The sequence below is a fragment of the Myotis nattereri genome (genome assembly GCF_964212035.1).
Source record: "Myotis nattereri genome assembly, chromosome: 9".
NCBI lineage: Eukaryota > Metazoa > Chordata > Mammalia > Chiroptera > Vespertilionidae > Myotis > Myotis nattereri.
In genome coordinates, this window is record NC_138084.1 from 55,726,428 (window position 1) to 55,740,744 (window position 14,317).

The 14,317-nt window shown below is 39.3% G+C and overlaps 1 protein-coding gene across 1 annotated transcript in view; it reads right to left on the reverse strand.

The window, feature by feature from the left end:
* Nucleotides 1-2,393: 2,393 nt before the first annotated feature.
* The window catches only part of CTSC (cathepsin C), a 50,135-nt gene continuing 38,211 nt past the window's right edge, over nucleotides 2,394-14,317 (reverse strand). Inside the window, exons 5-7 of the mRNA XM_081099195.1 lie at nucleotides 12,442-12,557; nucleotides 5,710-5,841; nucleotides 2,394-4,337 (exon numbers count right to left, since the gene is read on the reverse strand). Of these exons, the coding sequence (XP_080955321.1) occupies nucleotides 3,835-4,337; nucleotides 5,710-5,841; nucleotides 12,442-12,557 (751 nt within the window). The 3' untranslated portion in view covers nucleotides 2,394-3,834. The remainder of the gene's footprint in view (nucleotides 4,338-5,709; nucleotides 5,842-12,441; nucleotides 12,558-14,317) is intronic.

Sequence of the window (14,317 nt, forward strand, 5' to 3'; positions counted from 1 at the left end):
CATCATAGTCTCAAGATCAGAAAAGGAGAGGTTAAATTTTTCACTGCTGCTAACTCTTAAAAGCACTTGAAGAAAATGGATCTCAATAAATGGATTTCTGAGAGGAAAAAGAGACAACAAAGGCATGTGTTGCATTTCCTGTCCAAAGGCTGGTTCATCTCCTGCAGTTTTCGTGTCGCATGGCCAGGGCTGCTGAGGTTTCAATTATCTTACAGCCCAGGCAATTTCAGGCAAATTTACAGTTTCACTCGGAACTGCAGTTCAACGAGGTCAATATTTTACAGCTAATAAAACTACGGTCCAATGGCTAATGTCAAGTCCATCCACTTCCCTCAGAGCAGAAGACTTTGATTTATCTAAAGTTCTCCTGTCTCGGTCAGGAAGCGTCTATCCAAAAATAAATACTTACTACAATTAAGAAATATACATATTAGCATTACTATATTTAGAAGAAAACTGTTAAAGCTTCCAAACCACAAGGATTAGAGCTTACAGCATGTTCCCCCAAGAGACCAGAAAAGGATTGGAGAGTTGGGAAAGATCTTAGAAATGATTTTAACAGAGCAAGATGAAGTCATTAGTCTCACAGAGTTTCTCTGTTTTTCTTAATTAGGAGGCAGTGGGTACAGTAGAAAGTTCTAGACACACTGGGGCCCAGATTTATCTAGACACACTGGGACTTTGGAATCAGTCCCGACGCTGCGACTTTGCTTCTCTAGACACACTGGGACCCCAGACATGTTATCTCACCTGCAAAACCCATTTTTATTTCAAGGACAGAGGTGGACCAGATGACCTTTGGCACTGTCCTGTGAATCTGTTATGCTTACCTTATCCTAATAGAAAAATTCCAAACAGGAAAATCCAGTGGTTGCCACCTTAGATTAGCCTTATCCTTTTGGATTCAGTTAGTGACCTTCCTCTCCACTGGGGTCTGATTTCCAGCTGTGCTGCAGCATCTGACCTGATCAGCTCACACTTGTTCTCTCCATAGGGGCAGCAGCGGCGGTGTGGTGGGGAAGTGAAACCTCTACACCAGATCAGAACTGTCTAATTTGTACTTTTCGAAAGTTTTTTTCTGTGGGATTCTTTGTACCAGTGTTGGTTTTTCTCTCTCCCCCTAGTAGGGTAGACTTTGTTCATTAGCAGAATTACATCTTAGCTGCTTCCTATAGCAAATGATTGAGTTCAAAAAAAAAAAAAAGCGGACTTACTATGTTCCAAGCACTGTTCTGCATCCTTTGCACATCTGAAGGCATTTAATCCTCAGAGAGCTCTGTGAAGTACATGTGTATCCCTTCCTATCCAAATCTATTCCCTTCCCGCATTCGGTGGTGAGAGGTCAGAGTTCCTTGAGCTTGGAAGGCTAGGAAGATTTCATAATCTGAATTTAGTTTAGTTCGCCCACTTGGGATGGTGAAAAGCATTATCTTAAATAAGGCAAATGATATCACCTGAAGGCACAAATCCATTTGATTCCTTTGTTGCAACAGCAAGGGTTTAGGTAGGAAGAGTTAAATGGGAGATCTATTCCATTGTCTCCATTAACAAATGAGGACAACGAAGCACAGGTGGTTTAAGGAAACTGCCCAAGGTTTCATGGTGGTTCAGTGTCAGTCAGTGTCACAGCTGAGCTAGACACCCGATTAAACTTAGTTTCTCTTTGTGGTCAGTGGTGTCACCCATGCACGCTTTCACTGTAGTGTTTCTGGGAATGTCTTTGGGGAGCTTAGTCAAAATCGCCATCCCATTTTTTCCATAGTTTAATTTGTCAGCCGACTTTGATTATTTATGTGCTATTAACACCAACAAGAACACATTTTAGAATGAAACTTGTTGCTGTTTGTACAGTTTAACAGTTTAATCACAAGGCTGGAGGAACCACAGTGTTTCATTTAATCACTGTCTTTAATTCTTCCACTGCTGCTGAAATAAGTGATCTTTTCTGTCTTACAGACACATGAGAAGCAGACTCCACGCAGATAAATGCAGGTGGAAGTGCAGTGTAACTTGAGCTCTCATTGTGGGCAATCCTTGCCACCTCTGAAGACTTAGGGCCTCTTCAAACCCCTGCTTGTCTTCAACTCATCGTGCTGTGAGAGCTGCTTCCCACTGCCAGTTAGGTTCACACCTATGTTTAGTTTTTCAGTATTTTCTCAAGTACTTAATACATGATACCAGCAATGATTTCCCTGTGGGGCTGTCAGGGCCCTCAGAAAACTGTGCAAAACCATGGGCACGCTGCATCTTCATGACTTGCTCTCTTATGCGTCCGCTAACTGCTGTCCAATAGAAACCCAGAGGATAAGCTCATGTGTACTTGTTAACAAAGTCATATCTGTTAAGCTGAGAGGTAGTATCTATATAAATTTCAGTGAAAAATAAATGCATCCTTGATTTCATATTCTTTTTATACTTTCACATAGCAACAAGGCTAGGCATATAAAGTAGGACTAAAATTACATTGAATCAGTAACAGTAACAGAGGAAATACTAGTCATTGGAGTCCTCCTGGAAGTTCTGTGTCACCATGTGGTGAAAAGGTCAAAGGTAAGTCTCAGTGTTCCAAGAAGCACAAGAAGCCACACCTTAAGCACTCGGTAAATTCCTGGAAGGCCACTTCAGTTCAAGGAGAATAAAAGTGTCATTGTAGTGAATCAATAGTCATGCGACGAGTACACAAGGTTTAAGACAAAACTCTGAGACTTAACATGTCAAGGTGAAATTTACAAGTATACACCTCGTATCCCTGAGGATTTTGGATATTCTGGTGCAAAGTGCTGAGGTTCAGTGTCCAGTTGCTCAAGGAGATCAGGCCTTAGATCTGGGTGCTATTCATGCATCACTTACCACCTGTATGACCTTAGGTGAGTCACTTGAACTTTTTCTAAGCCTTAGTCTCTTTTTCTGTGCAGAGGTTTGATTGCATGATCTCTATTTACGGTCTCTTCCAAAAGACTTGTGGTTCTTATGTATGTTTTAGAGCTTTGGCTGCCTAATTTTGCCTAATCAATCATTTCTAATAGATGACACCTATTTACTCAGCATAATGGTTTCGTATCACTTATGAAATATATCTTAGAGACCCAAAGATCTGTCCAAATCTAAACTTCTACTATCCTACTAATTAAGCTAATACTGCTCACCCAATGAAGGCTAACCAATACTTCCAAATTCAAGATAGACCATAAGAAAATGTAACCAATATCAACATTTTGACCAAAACTCCTATTTTTTTTTCCTATGACTTTTGGCTCATCAACTGTACAGGGGATGATTTTAGCATTCACTAGCCATTATTTGAACATATTCCCTATCATAAAGTTTCATAAATTTTTGTTTTTAATTAAAATACCCTCAAATGCTTTTCCTTTTTAAAGTACTTATATAAGTGACACAATAAATCTGAATTTAACTGAAGGAGCCATGGCAGAAGTTCTCTTATGCACACACATACATTCTACAATATATATCACTTGATCATTTACAAAAAATATTTTTTAATTTAATAGTCCTTGCCATAATTCCTAGAGATTTTCAAATAGACTTTTCAAAATATAGCATGTTTGAATTAGAAATGATTAGCAAAATCCATTAGTGCACAGTTCACCACCATCGTAAAAAACTCATTTAATTGAGTACTTATAAAAATTAGGTTAGTGGCTAATGGGAAGGTATATTAAATCAAGGGCAGTTTTAATTTTGAAGGCAAAAATCTTCATAAGAATCTATTTGTAATCTTCTGAAGCTGCTGCAATAAAATATCTAACCTGTGAATAAATCATCCCCTTTCATGACTGATGGTGGTCAGTATAAAATGCTGGGTGGTTCATGCTACAATTTTGGAATTGGTGTGGCTGCCATTGCTATGCTTTCAATTGCACACTCATCAGTCCCTCTACGGATCCGGAAGTAACCTTGCTCACCCCAGCTGGTGCCCCAGCTGTTTTTAACAATCCAGTAATCCAGCCCAGTTTTTGGGTCAGTGCCATAGCCCACCAGCAGGACAGCATGATTAGTCAGCTCAAATGGATTGAAAGGGTCCTTCAGACCAGTGTGGTGGTAGATCCCCTGGTTGTAGTGGAGGAAGTCATCATAGACTTCAAAAGCAACTGCCATGGGCCCATGATGGACCAGCTCAAGCTTCATCAGGGCTTCGTTGCAGCCCCCGTAGAAACCACCCACATAGTGGTACTCAGATGTGTAGTAACGAAAGCAGTCCTCCTTCATTTTGCATGGCGAGTCAGTGCCTGTGTAGGGGAAGCACGCCTCTTCCACCAGCCCGAAATCTTGGGCATACTTTCCTGCAATGAGGTATGGGAAGCCGCCTTCACAGCCTGTGGAGGAATAACACAGAGTTATTACCCCTTTATTAGAAAGGGACACAAGGAGAAATTGTTCCACTTCCTAGCCTCTCTTTCTATTCCATTAATTTTTTTATGCTACCTGGAAGTTGTACCTGGCTTAAATGTCACTTCGTTCATCTATCTATTATTAGCCAGTTCACTATCCTATCATCCCTATCTATTTACCAGACATTTATTCAGCACTTGAAGGTACTGCTAGCATAGTGGTTAGGTGGGAGGCTCTGCAGCCTCACTATGTAGGTTCAAACCCAAAACTGTGTGAAGAATGTCTCTGTACCTCTGTTTACCTATCTGTAAAATATAGATAGTAATATCACCTTTCTGGTAGGATTAAATTAGTCACTCCATGTAAAAGCAATAAAAGTTCACTATTGCCCTAACCGGTTTGGCTCAGTGGATAGAGCATCGGCGTGCAGACTGAAAGGTCCCAGGTTTAATTCTGGTCAAGGGCATGTACCTTGGTTGCTGGCATAAACCCAGTGGGGGCTGTGCAGAAGGCAGCTGATCGATGTTTCTCTCTCATTGATGTTTCTAACTCTCTATCGCTCTCCCTTCCTCTCTGTAAAAAAATCAATAAAATATATATATTTTAAAAAGTTCACTATTATTTTTCTTATTAAATATCCAGACACCACACTGTGGCTCTTCATAAGGGGAAGGACTGTCTTGATCCATCACAACCCCAGAGCCTGGAAGTCACAATATCCATGTTTGATAAGTATTTCAGAAAGAATGAAAGGTCCACTGGCAAATAATCATTCTCCGCTGGTGAACTGAGAAACTTTCTCGTGGCCAAATCCGGGGTTGACAGAAGAAAACTTTAACATGGGAATGTTTCTCTCTGAATGAATGGCAATCAGGCTTTCTACATACATTACATATGCCCTCTTCTCCAAAACATACTTGCAGAATTTTTAAATTATCCTAAAGAAAAACCAGTGCTAGTTTGGTTTTAACAAGAATTAGGTTTTGGAGGGAGACCTTAGTGGAAACTGAAACTCTAAGGGTTAGAAGCTGTGTGGCCTTTAAAAGATTATAGAACAACTTCGTGTCTGTTCCCTGTCTATAAATTGGGGATTATATCTACTTTCAGGATTTGGGGCATTGTTGGGTAATGTATGTAAGAGATTCCTAAGAGGCAGTGCTCATGCAATCTATAGTATAACTATTGGGGGTGCAATAAATTCCATGAGAAACCACTTATAAATAACTGATAGGGGCAGACTTGCACCAGGATTTTCTGACTACAGACATTGGCTCTCTCTACTACACCATCCTTTTATCTTTGCCAACAATGGCCAACCACACACATAGGAAATAGTGCCTGAAATACAACACTTACCTTGAGCATACTGGCTGCAAGACACAACCTCCTGAGGACTCAAGATTGGCGACTGGGTGTTGTTGGTTAGAATACGTATTCTTGCTTCCAGCATACCCATAGAAGCAAATGAGTAGCAGCTTCCACAAGATGCTGGTGACGGAGAAAAAAAAGATATATAACCGAAGAGACCTTTGAAGTACTCACAAAAAAGAGAAAAAGCTCAGTGGTTAAGATATTTTAATATATTTACACTCAGTGTCGCTCAAGCGCAATAAAAGAAGAGTCAATCAATAGACATGACTGAACTTAAAGCAAACATTAAGATTTCAGCTTTTTCATCAAAAGGCAAATGTTACTATATGGGGCTTTCCTTGAGAATATTTTAAGAGAGGAAAAAAAAAAAAAAAAGAACGAAAACTTCCTAACTTCTGCAAAGCATTTGACAGTATTCTTGATCATGAAGAAATGACCTATGTCTGCAGAGCCACCAGACCGAGAGAAAACAGACTGAGGGAATCAAGTAAGCTGAGCTTTTCAAAAGCAGCATTTTCTAACACAACTTGCTGGGTGGAACTAACCCTAAGATGGGCTCAAGGATGGGTATATTATAGAGAGTTTGATTTAACCAGGGTCAAGGAGGCAAAAGACAACAAAGCCCAAGAAAGAAAGAGAATAATTATAATGATGAATATGGTACTAAAGATGTCCAATGAGGAAATAAAGATATAAGACATGGAGGTAGTAAAATTAAAAGAAGACTGATTCCAAGTGAAAAAGGGTAACAGCAGTATAGCTATGGTCCCCGAAAAGTATTACCGAGAGGAGACAAGAACATGAAAATAGCTGGATGGGGGTAGGGAGAAGGGAAAAGAAAACAGCTTCATTTAACACCTGAATGCTCTGGCAAAGACAAAATCAATTTACTTAAGAAGAATATGCGAGGAACATAGTTGCTATTTCAAAAGAAGAAAAAATATATTATAAAGAAAAATATGTGAACAATATTATTTTTCTATGTTTCTTCAATGGGTGGTTAAGAAATAAGAAAATGTGGCACATATATAACAAAACTGGGACTTCTACTTGTTATAATTCTAGAAAGAAATGGGCATAATGTTAATATTTCTATTATTACATAGCCTCTTTGTCACTGATACAAATTTAGTACCAAGACATTGGTACTAAATGCAAATATACACAATTGGCATGTTGTTCACTTTACTAATATTAGTTACCAAATTATCTGAATAGTGAGCACTCCCTTATGCACATAAAACAAGATTAGTGAATTGACATATTACAATCCAAAAAACTCATTCTATGTAAAGAGAATGCTGCGTTTGTTCTATTTAATAAAGCTAAATTTCACAATTTAGATACTGTTTCCTTAGAAAGAAAAATACTCAAAAGAACATTATGCATTCAAAATATGTTACTTGGAGAAGGTAACTGTTGATTCTCATTCCTCCCTGAGTGCAAAGTTGTGGGAAACTGATATAGGGTTGAGCCTCGGACTGACCTACTGGCAAAGTCACAAACAAGTCCCAGCTTAGAGGGCTCAGTCCTCTTAGCATACTTAGGCTTGACCTTATAACACTCCCCAGATCTTACCTGGGAAGCTAATGGGCTGAGGGAAGTGCAGGGAGTGTAAACATGATCAAAACAGATGAAACTCACAAGAACTGTAACTATGGTAACCACTGCATTGTTTACCTCAAACTATAAAAGGTCGGTGAGGACTGAGCAAGGGTGGAAGTCCTTCCTCTTGAGTTGGACTTACCCGCCTGGTCCCCCAATATTTCCAAATTATCTCTTGTCTTTTCTATTTCATTTGTGTGTGGCTCCTCTTCCAGATATTGAACCCTGAACCACGAGGGACGTGGAGGGAAACATTTACGACACAAAGTAAATCCAGGATACTCTATGCTCAGCCTCCAACATCCTAAACTCTATTTGAATTACTTATATTGTTTTCCACAAACTATACTGTAAATTTCCTTGAGTGTTCACAGGAAATTTGTTCTCTTCATCTTGGTGCCTGATGGAACAAGGGAACGCAATGCATGTTTGTAGAAGAAAGAGTCGAGTTATGAACAAGATATGTATTTGTATCCGGGGGGAAATGACTTGAATGGAAATAGTGAACCTTGACTTGTTTCTAAGCTGTAAGGGAGACACAACCCTAGGGCCTAATGTGAGCCCTCTCTAAGAAATTCAACAATATCAGAGGTCCAAAACCTAGAATCTATTAGAGCCCTACTAGCCTTTAACTGCTACCATTTCTGACGTTCCCCCAAACTCTCCTAATAAACATCTCAGATTTACCCATATCACATTATACACTGCTTTTGCTGTTGGGGGATCATCTAAATTATGGACAGTAGAAGACAAACACTTGTGATGGGCCAGTGTAGTTTGTTGGGGAACACATGACACTTGATTGGAAAGTTGTAAGGAGGACATTCTGAGAAAAGGGAAGTGTGTGGGAGGCTGCCTGCCCTGTTTATTGGAATTCTGACTTAGGGGAGACTTAGGGGAGTGTCGAAGTCGGTGCCCCTAATTATTCCCTGTCCTTTCCAAACAAGTCTGTGAATGTGCAGATCCCCAGGTGTTTGCTGGAATCCTTATGCTTAATCCCTGGATGCCATTGCTTGAGGACAATGCAAACACATGTGTCCTCCCAAGATTACTCACCCGACTGATTGTATCTAAAGATAAAAACTACAATAAAAGGCTAACAAGGCAAACAACTGAGGCTGCCTGGTTCCTTCAGCCAGGCCATCCCTTAGCCCTCTCATTCACAATGAAACTGTCAGAGTAATCTGTTCATCCGTCATTCAGGGGCTGCTGGTAAGCCCTGGCAGTAGCTCAGTTTGTTGAGCATTGTCCCATGCACTAAGAGGTCACTGGTTCAATTCAGTCAGGACACATGCAGTAGAGGGCATGCAGGAGGCAGCCAATCGATGAGCTCCCATTGATATCTCTCTCTCCCTCTCCCTTTCTTTCCCTATAAAATCAATAAAAACATACTTTTTATAAAAAGACAAACATTTGGGAGAAGGCCTTGGATACTAAATGAATTATCACTCACTTGATAATGCATACACTGAGACTTGGAAAGAAGCAATAACGACCTGTCCAAAGTCACAAAGCCAACAGATGGCAGGGGCTAGTGCAGCCGTGGGCAAACTACGGCCCGCGGGCCAGATCCAGCCCATTTGAAATGAATAAAACTAAAAAAAAAAAAAAGACCGTACCCTTTTATGTAATGATGTTTACTTTGAATTTATATTAGTTCACACAAACACTCCATCCATGCTTTTGTTCCGGCCCTCCGGTCCAGTTTAAGAACCCATTGTGGCCCTCGAGTCAAAAAGTTTGCCCACCCCTGGGCTAGTGCCTAGTGTCTGCTAATGCAGGCCTAGAGTCCTCTTCAGTTCACAGGTCTCTATCTACTTTAATGAATCTTCAAATTCCCTTTCCCTGTCATCTACTTACTAAATAGACCAAAATTAACTTACACATTTTGTTTAAACCATCCAAATAACACTATCCTTAGGACCCTCAACTTTCAAGTGACAGAATGACAAAGCACTACATGAGTGACAATAAATAGCCAAAGCCAGTTGTTCCTACAATGAAACACAAGGGTCTTGTAAACAAATAACATTCCACAAGAGTCTGGAAACAGCCCCATTTTGGCCACCCAGGATTCTTGGCCCATGGCAGCCAAGGAAATAACCTCTCTTGGTTATTTCTGACCATCCATCATTGTGGGGGTGGGGGGACGACAAGTCACATGTACATTCAAGAGATCAGAATGTGCTCTGTTAACAGAAAAAAACATGGGGATGAGAAAAGGAGATAACTTCCCTCAAGCCCCTGTAGTTCCCAGTAGAATGTGTCAGCTGCCGAGGTAATTAATGACTTTCAAACACCAAAGCCAGAGCCTAGATTCTAAAAGAACCATTATCCCTTCAGAAGACTAAGGGAGGTCTGGCCCAGACAGAGCTCTGCAACAAGCCAATTTTCACAGTCTCAAGTAAATAATGTGACTTTTGCAAGATTTAACAATGTTCAGGTGCACCTTCCAACAGCAGGAAACATACAGAACTAGTAGTAAGGAGTCAGAATTCCTACCCCTTCCTGCCTCCCACTTGCTTCGTCACTCAGCTATGTGACTGTGAATAGGTCACTTGATCTCTCTGGCATTTCTCTCTATCTTGTATGTAAAATGAATAGGGTGAAGCAGACAGTTTAAGGTTCCTGCCTTCCGGCATAAACAGCATTTAAAACAAGTCTGAAATGAACTACATTTTAAACATTAGCAAAACACTCTGCACTTCCTAAGTAGCGTGACCTGAGAGACAGCCTCTTCTCTCATGAAGATGGAATAAATAAAGGCAGCATAGCTGGAAGAAAAACTAAGGAAGTTCATGTCTTCCAATTTCCGAGCTCTCTTGCCTCTCACACTTCAAAGTCAACCTAGCCATTCAGGCTGGGGCTTAAACCTGTTTCTAAGTGTAAAGCTAAAACCTCATTTGTCCTCCCAATGTCTCTTTTTTTTATTCATCCTGATATGCTCTCTGCATAAAGTCGTGAATTCCCTTAACTGCAGCTAATTTTGAATTCTGGGTTATACAGAGCACTGGTGTTCTTAAAGTTAGTGGAAATTTCCAAGTTGCCCAATTAACAGGAAGGGAAAATATTTTTTTTTTCCAACCGAAAGTACAGAAAACCAAAAGAAAGTCAAAAGAGGAACCTCTAAGTACATTATTTTCCCAAGTACCGAACAAGATTCTACAAATGAGGAATCAATTGCAAAGCAATTAATCTATTGAATCCTTCTGTTTTTAAATTACCCGTGCCTCTGTACAACTCACAGTTATAACTCTCACGAAATATGGGATATGGGAGACAATATTAGCTTTTCAAGCTATAAGAAAACCAACATTAAAGAACTTGGCTTTAGAAAGTCTAATTTCCTTCCACTGATTAACTGTCTCATCACTAGTTGATCATTGTCTCATCACTAGTTGATCATATCGTTTGGGGAGTGAGAGGAACCAAACTTTTTCCCCCACCTTCTCCTATGCTTCCATTGAGTTTTAAAAACACTTTCTCAAATAATTTTTCATATTGTATTTTAATGTTTTGCTTGCAGGTCTTGCTAAACTGTGAGTCTCTAGGACAAGGATCATGTCATATTAGTTTTTATATCCTCAGCCACTACCAAAAAATCCTAACACAACATCCTATATAATAAAGAGCTAATATGCTAATTAAACTGGACTGAAGGATGAACAGTGGGTGGGGCTTTGGGGCCACGAGACAGAAGCCGGGGCTGTGAGGGTCGAGCCTCTTGCACAAATTTCATGCATCGGGCCTCTAGTATTCTATAAACATGCAACACAACAGAAGCAAACCTGTGCTAGGCCCTCATAATCAATATGACATGAAGTAGTTACTTAACCATTTCAAATAAGTATAGGAAATTTGTTTGATGATAGAGAAAAATTTAATCCTCTCTTTAAACATCAGTCCTTTCATTTCTCAATTACCTTCAAATTTCTCTCATTTCCAATCCCTCTTCAGCAAAAGAGAAGGTAGGGAATGATTTCTACACTTTCTCTCAAGCTGAAGAGTCCTAGAATATCTGGTACAAAGGGAAGACCTCTGGTGTCAGCTGGACAGGAACCTTGCTGACTGGCTGCTCTAAGACCTGCTCAGAGCTCTGGGCATTTAGAACATTTTGCAAGAATTCAGTGAGGACGGAATTGAAGGGTCAGTGGTGATTAAGTGGGTCAGGCTGATTATCACTGAATTTTTAGGAAAGGGGAAGAACAATTTATCTTTGGATGTTATTAACTTACAATGTTCTCAGGAGATACCAATCAGATTGTTTTCAGACAGCAAATACTACACATATTTTACAGTAACAAATCAGTCATATGTACTCTAATTATCTTGAAATTGAGCCTGGAAGTAATAAACCTGAGTATTACATAAATGATTCCACAAGTCATTGTTGGCTAAAATTTAGGGTAACAAGATAATTTGCTACCAAGTGCTATTAGAGGAAGAGTTATTAAATATATTCATTCTGAATCCAATTTCTGGAAATAACTTATAAAATGGAACTACAGTCATACCTTTGGTAAACCCAGGCTCTGCTCCCAGGCCACCATTTTGGAAGCCGGGTTAATATTTACCAGAATAGGTAATATCCTGACATAAAATAAATGGAAAGGTCACAGATTGAAAAATCTACCAGAAAAAAATTATGGATCCATTTTCTTGCCTTTTATAGTACTTAAAGACTAAATGATGGGGTCAGGGCAGGGAGGGGGAAGACAGCTAGCAAAGTGGGATTGTAGACAGAATACCAATTCTACCTGTATGCAATTCTTTGTTTCTACATGAGTCTCTCCTTACTAGGAGAGCAAATGAGTTTGGCTTACATATCACTCTGATTAATCCCATTAGCTACATGGAACCTATATTGAGAAGGATAATTAAGAAATTCTAAGCTCAGTTCGACGAGAGCTTATCTAGTACCAAAGTCTGTTGGGGATACAAAAAAAGAAGTGAATATTCATTGGCCATATCATTTCCATTTCTTTACTAAAGTAAATCATGCCCATTTCATCTCTGTATCTCCAGAATCTACTGTAGAGTTTAGCACATAGTAAACGTTCAATAAATGTTTCAGAATAAATTAATGAAAAATTAGACTTTTTTTTTTTTTACCTTGGTTTCGAACAGGGGTAACAAAATTGGTACCATGAACATTTCTCCAATCCCAAGATGTTGGCAAACGTAAAAGCTTTTCATGTATTTCAGCAGTTAGTGGTGCAGGTTTGGGCCTAGGATGGAAATATACATTTGACATCAATATACAGTCTTTCCTTTAAGGATGATTTCCTAACTTCTAATTCTGTAATTTCAACCTCCTGGCTAGCTAAGATATACATTCAGACTCAAGGGACACTTGTCTCATCAATGTTTCAATGTGTGTATTGCACAATCATGTGGCAAACTACATAATATCTCTATTAAAGAACTATGTTGTGTGGCTTTCATTAACCATTTCTTTTTCATGATCTAGTCATTTCCCCCTGTGAAATGACACTGGTTTTGTATATCACTGCAATGTGTTTTTAACATGTGTCAGTAGCTGCATTCTTTTACTTCTAACAGATTTTGACCAAGAAAATAGACATGGGAAGTTAAAGATGGCCTACAAAGAATATAGAGAAATTACCGACATCTAACTCAGGAGATGGTCAGTAGTGATAGTGAGGAGGTAAAAGAAGTGAAGAAGGCACAGAAATAAAAGATCTAAGTATCAAGTTGGCAGACTAGCTCCATAAACAGAGGACAAAATTGCTTCATCATTACAGAACTAGAGCTTATAGGATATGCTTGGAAAATAAGGCACAAAATGAGAGTTGCCTGGAATGATGAAAGGATGGATAGACATTTTTGCCTATCCATCATTGCCAAGAAATGAGGAAATTGTTCTACAAGCTTCTCTGTATTAGAGATTTAAAACACACATACACACACACACACACACACACACACATACACACACAGCATTCTAGCTGTAGCCACGCCTGAATTCTTAAAGTTTGCCCAAGTTTGCCGAATGCTCTGTGTTTCATGTCTTTGTACTGCTGTTCCTTCTATTTAAAATGCCTGCTGCCCACTGATTAGAAAAAATCCCCTTCGAGTTTTTCCCTGACTTTTAATTTTAAAGACTGCTCATACAACAGCCTCCACCCACAACCCCCAACTAAAACCCACTTCTCTCTATGCTCCATTATCTCTTGTGTTAGGGCAATACTGTTATATTGTGGTAACATTTATTTTTCTGTTATTGTAAACTACTTGAATTTCTTACTCAACTTGGAATTATCATACCACAGTGTTCTAACTTTCCAGTGATTACCAAGTTGGTTTTTACCAGCTTCCAAGTTAGTCATTGGCAAAGATTATTTCTGGACTTCTTCATGTCCTCTGCAACTAATCCTAAATCCTTCTCTCACACACTTATCTAAGGGATTATATAAGTTAATGCTAGGTCAAAACGGAAGTGAGATGGAAGACAGGGGGAAAATCATTTCTGACTAGCAATCATAACCTTGAGAACTGTAAAGAATAGATAGCACTGCACAGCCAGTCTGGCTCAATGGTTAAACATTGACCATGAGGTCCTGGTCAATACTTAACTTGGTGAGGGCACATACCCAGGTTGCAGGCTCAATTCCCAGTATGGGGCATGCAGGAGGCAGTGGATCAATGATTCTCATCATTGATGTTTCTATCTCTCTTCCTCTCCCTTCCTCTCTGAAATCAATAAAGATGTATTTTTTAAAAAGAAAAGATGGCATATTCCATACAGAAATGTCAATTTTTTGCTAAAATATTAACTAAGCCAGGGACATTGCTAGAAGATGAACATGAGGTGGTCTTTGACCATATACATAAAAAACAGCATTAAGAGACATGAAACATACATAAACTACCATAACAAATACAAGGCAATTATAGTAATGCTATAAAACATTTAACTTGGATAATGTCCATGGAATTACCAATGTACATAAAAAAGCTATGCATC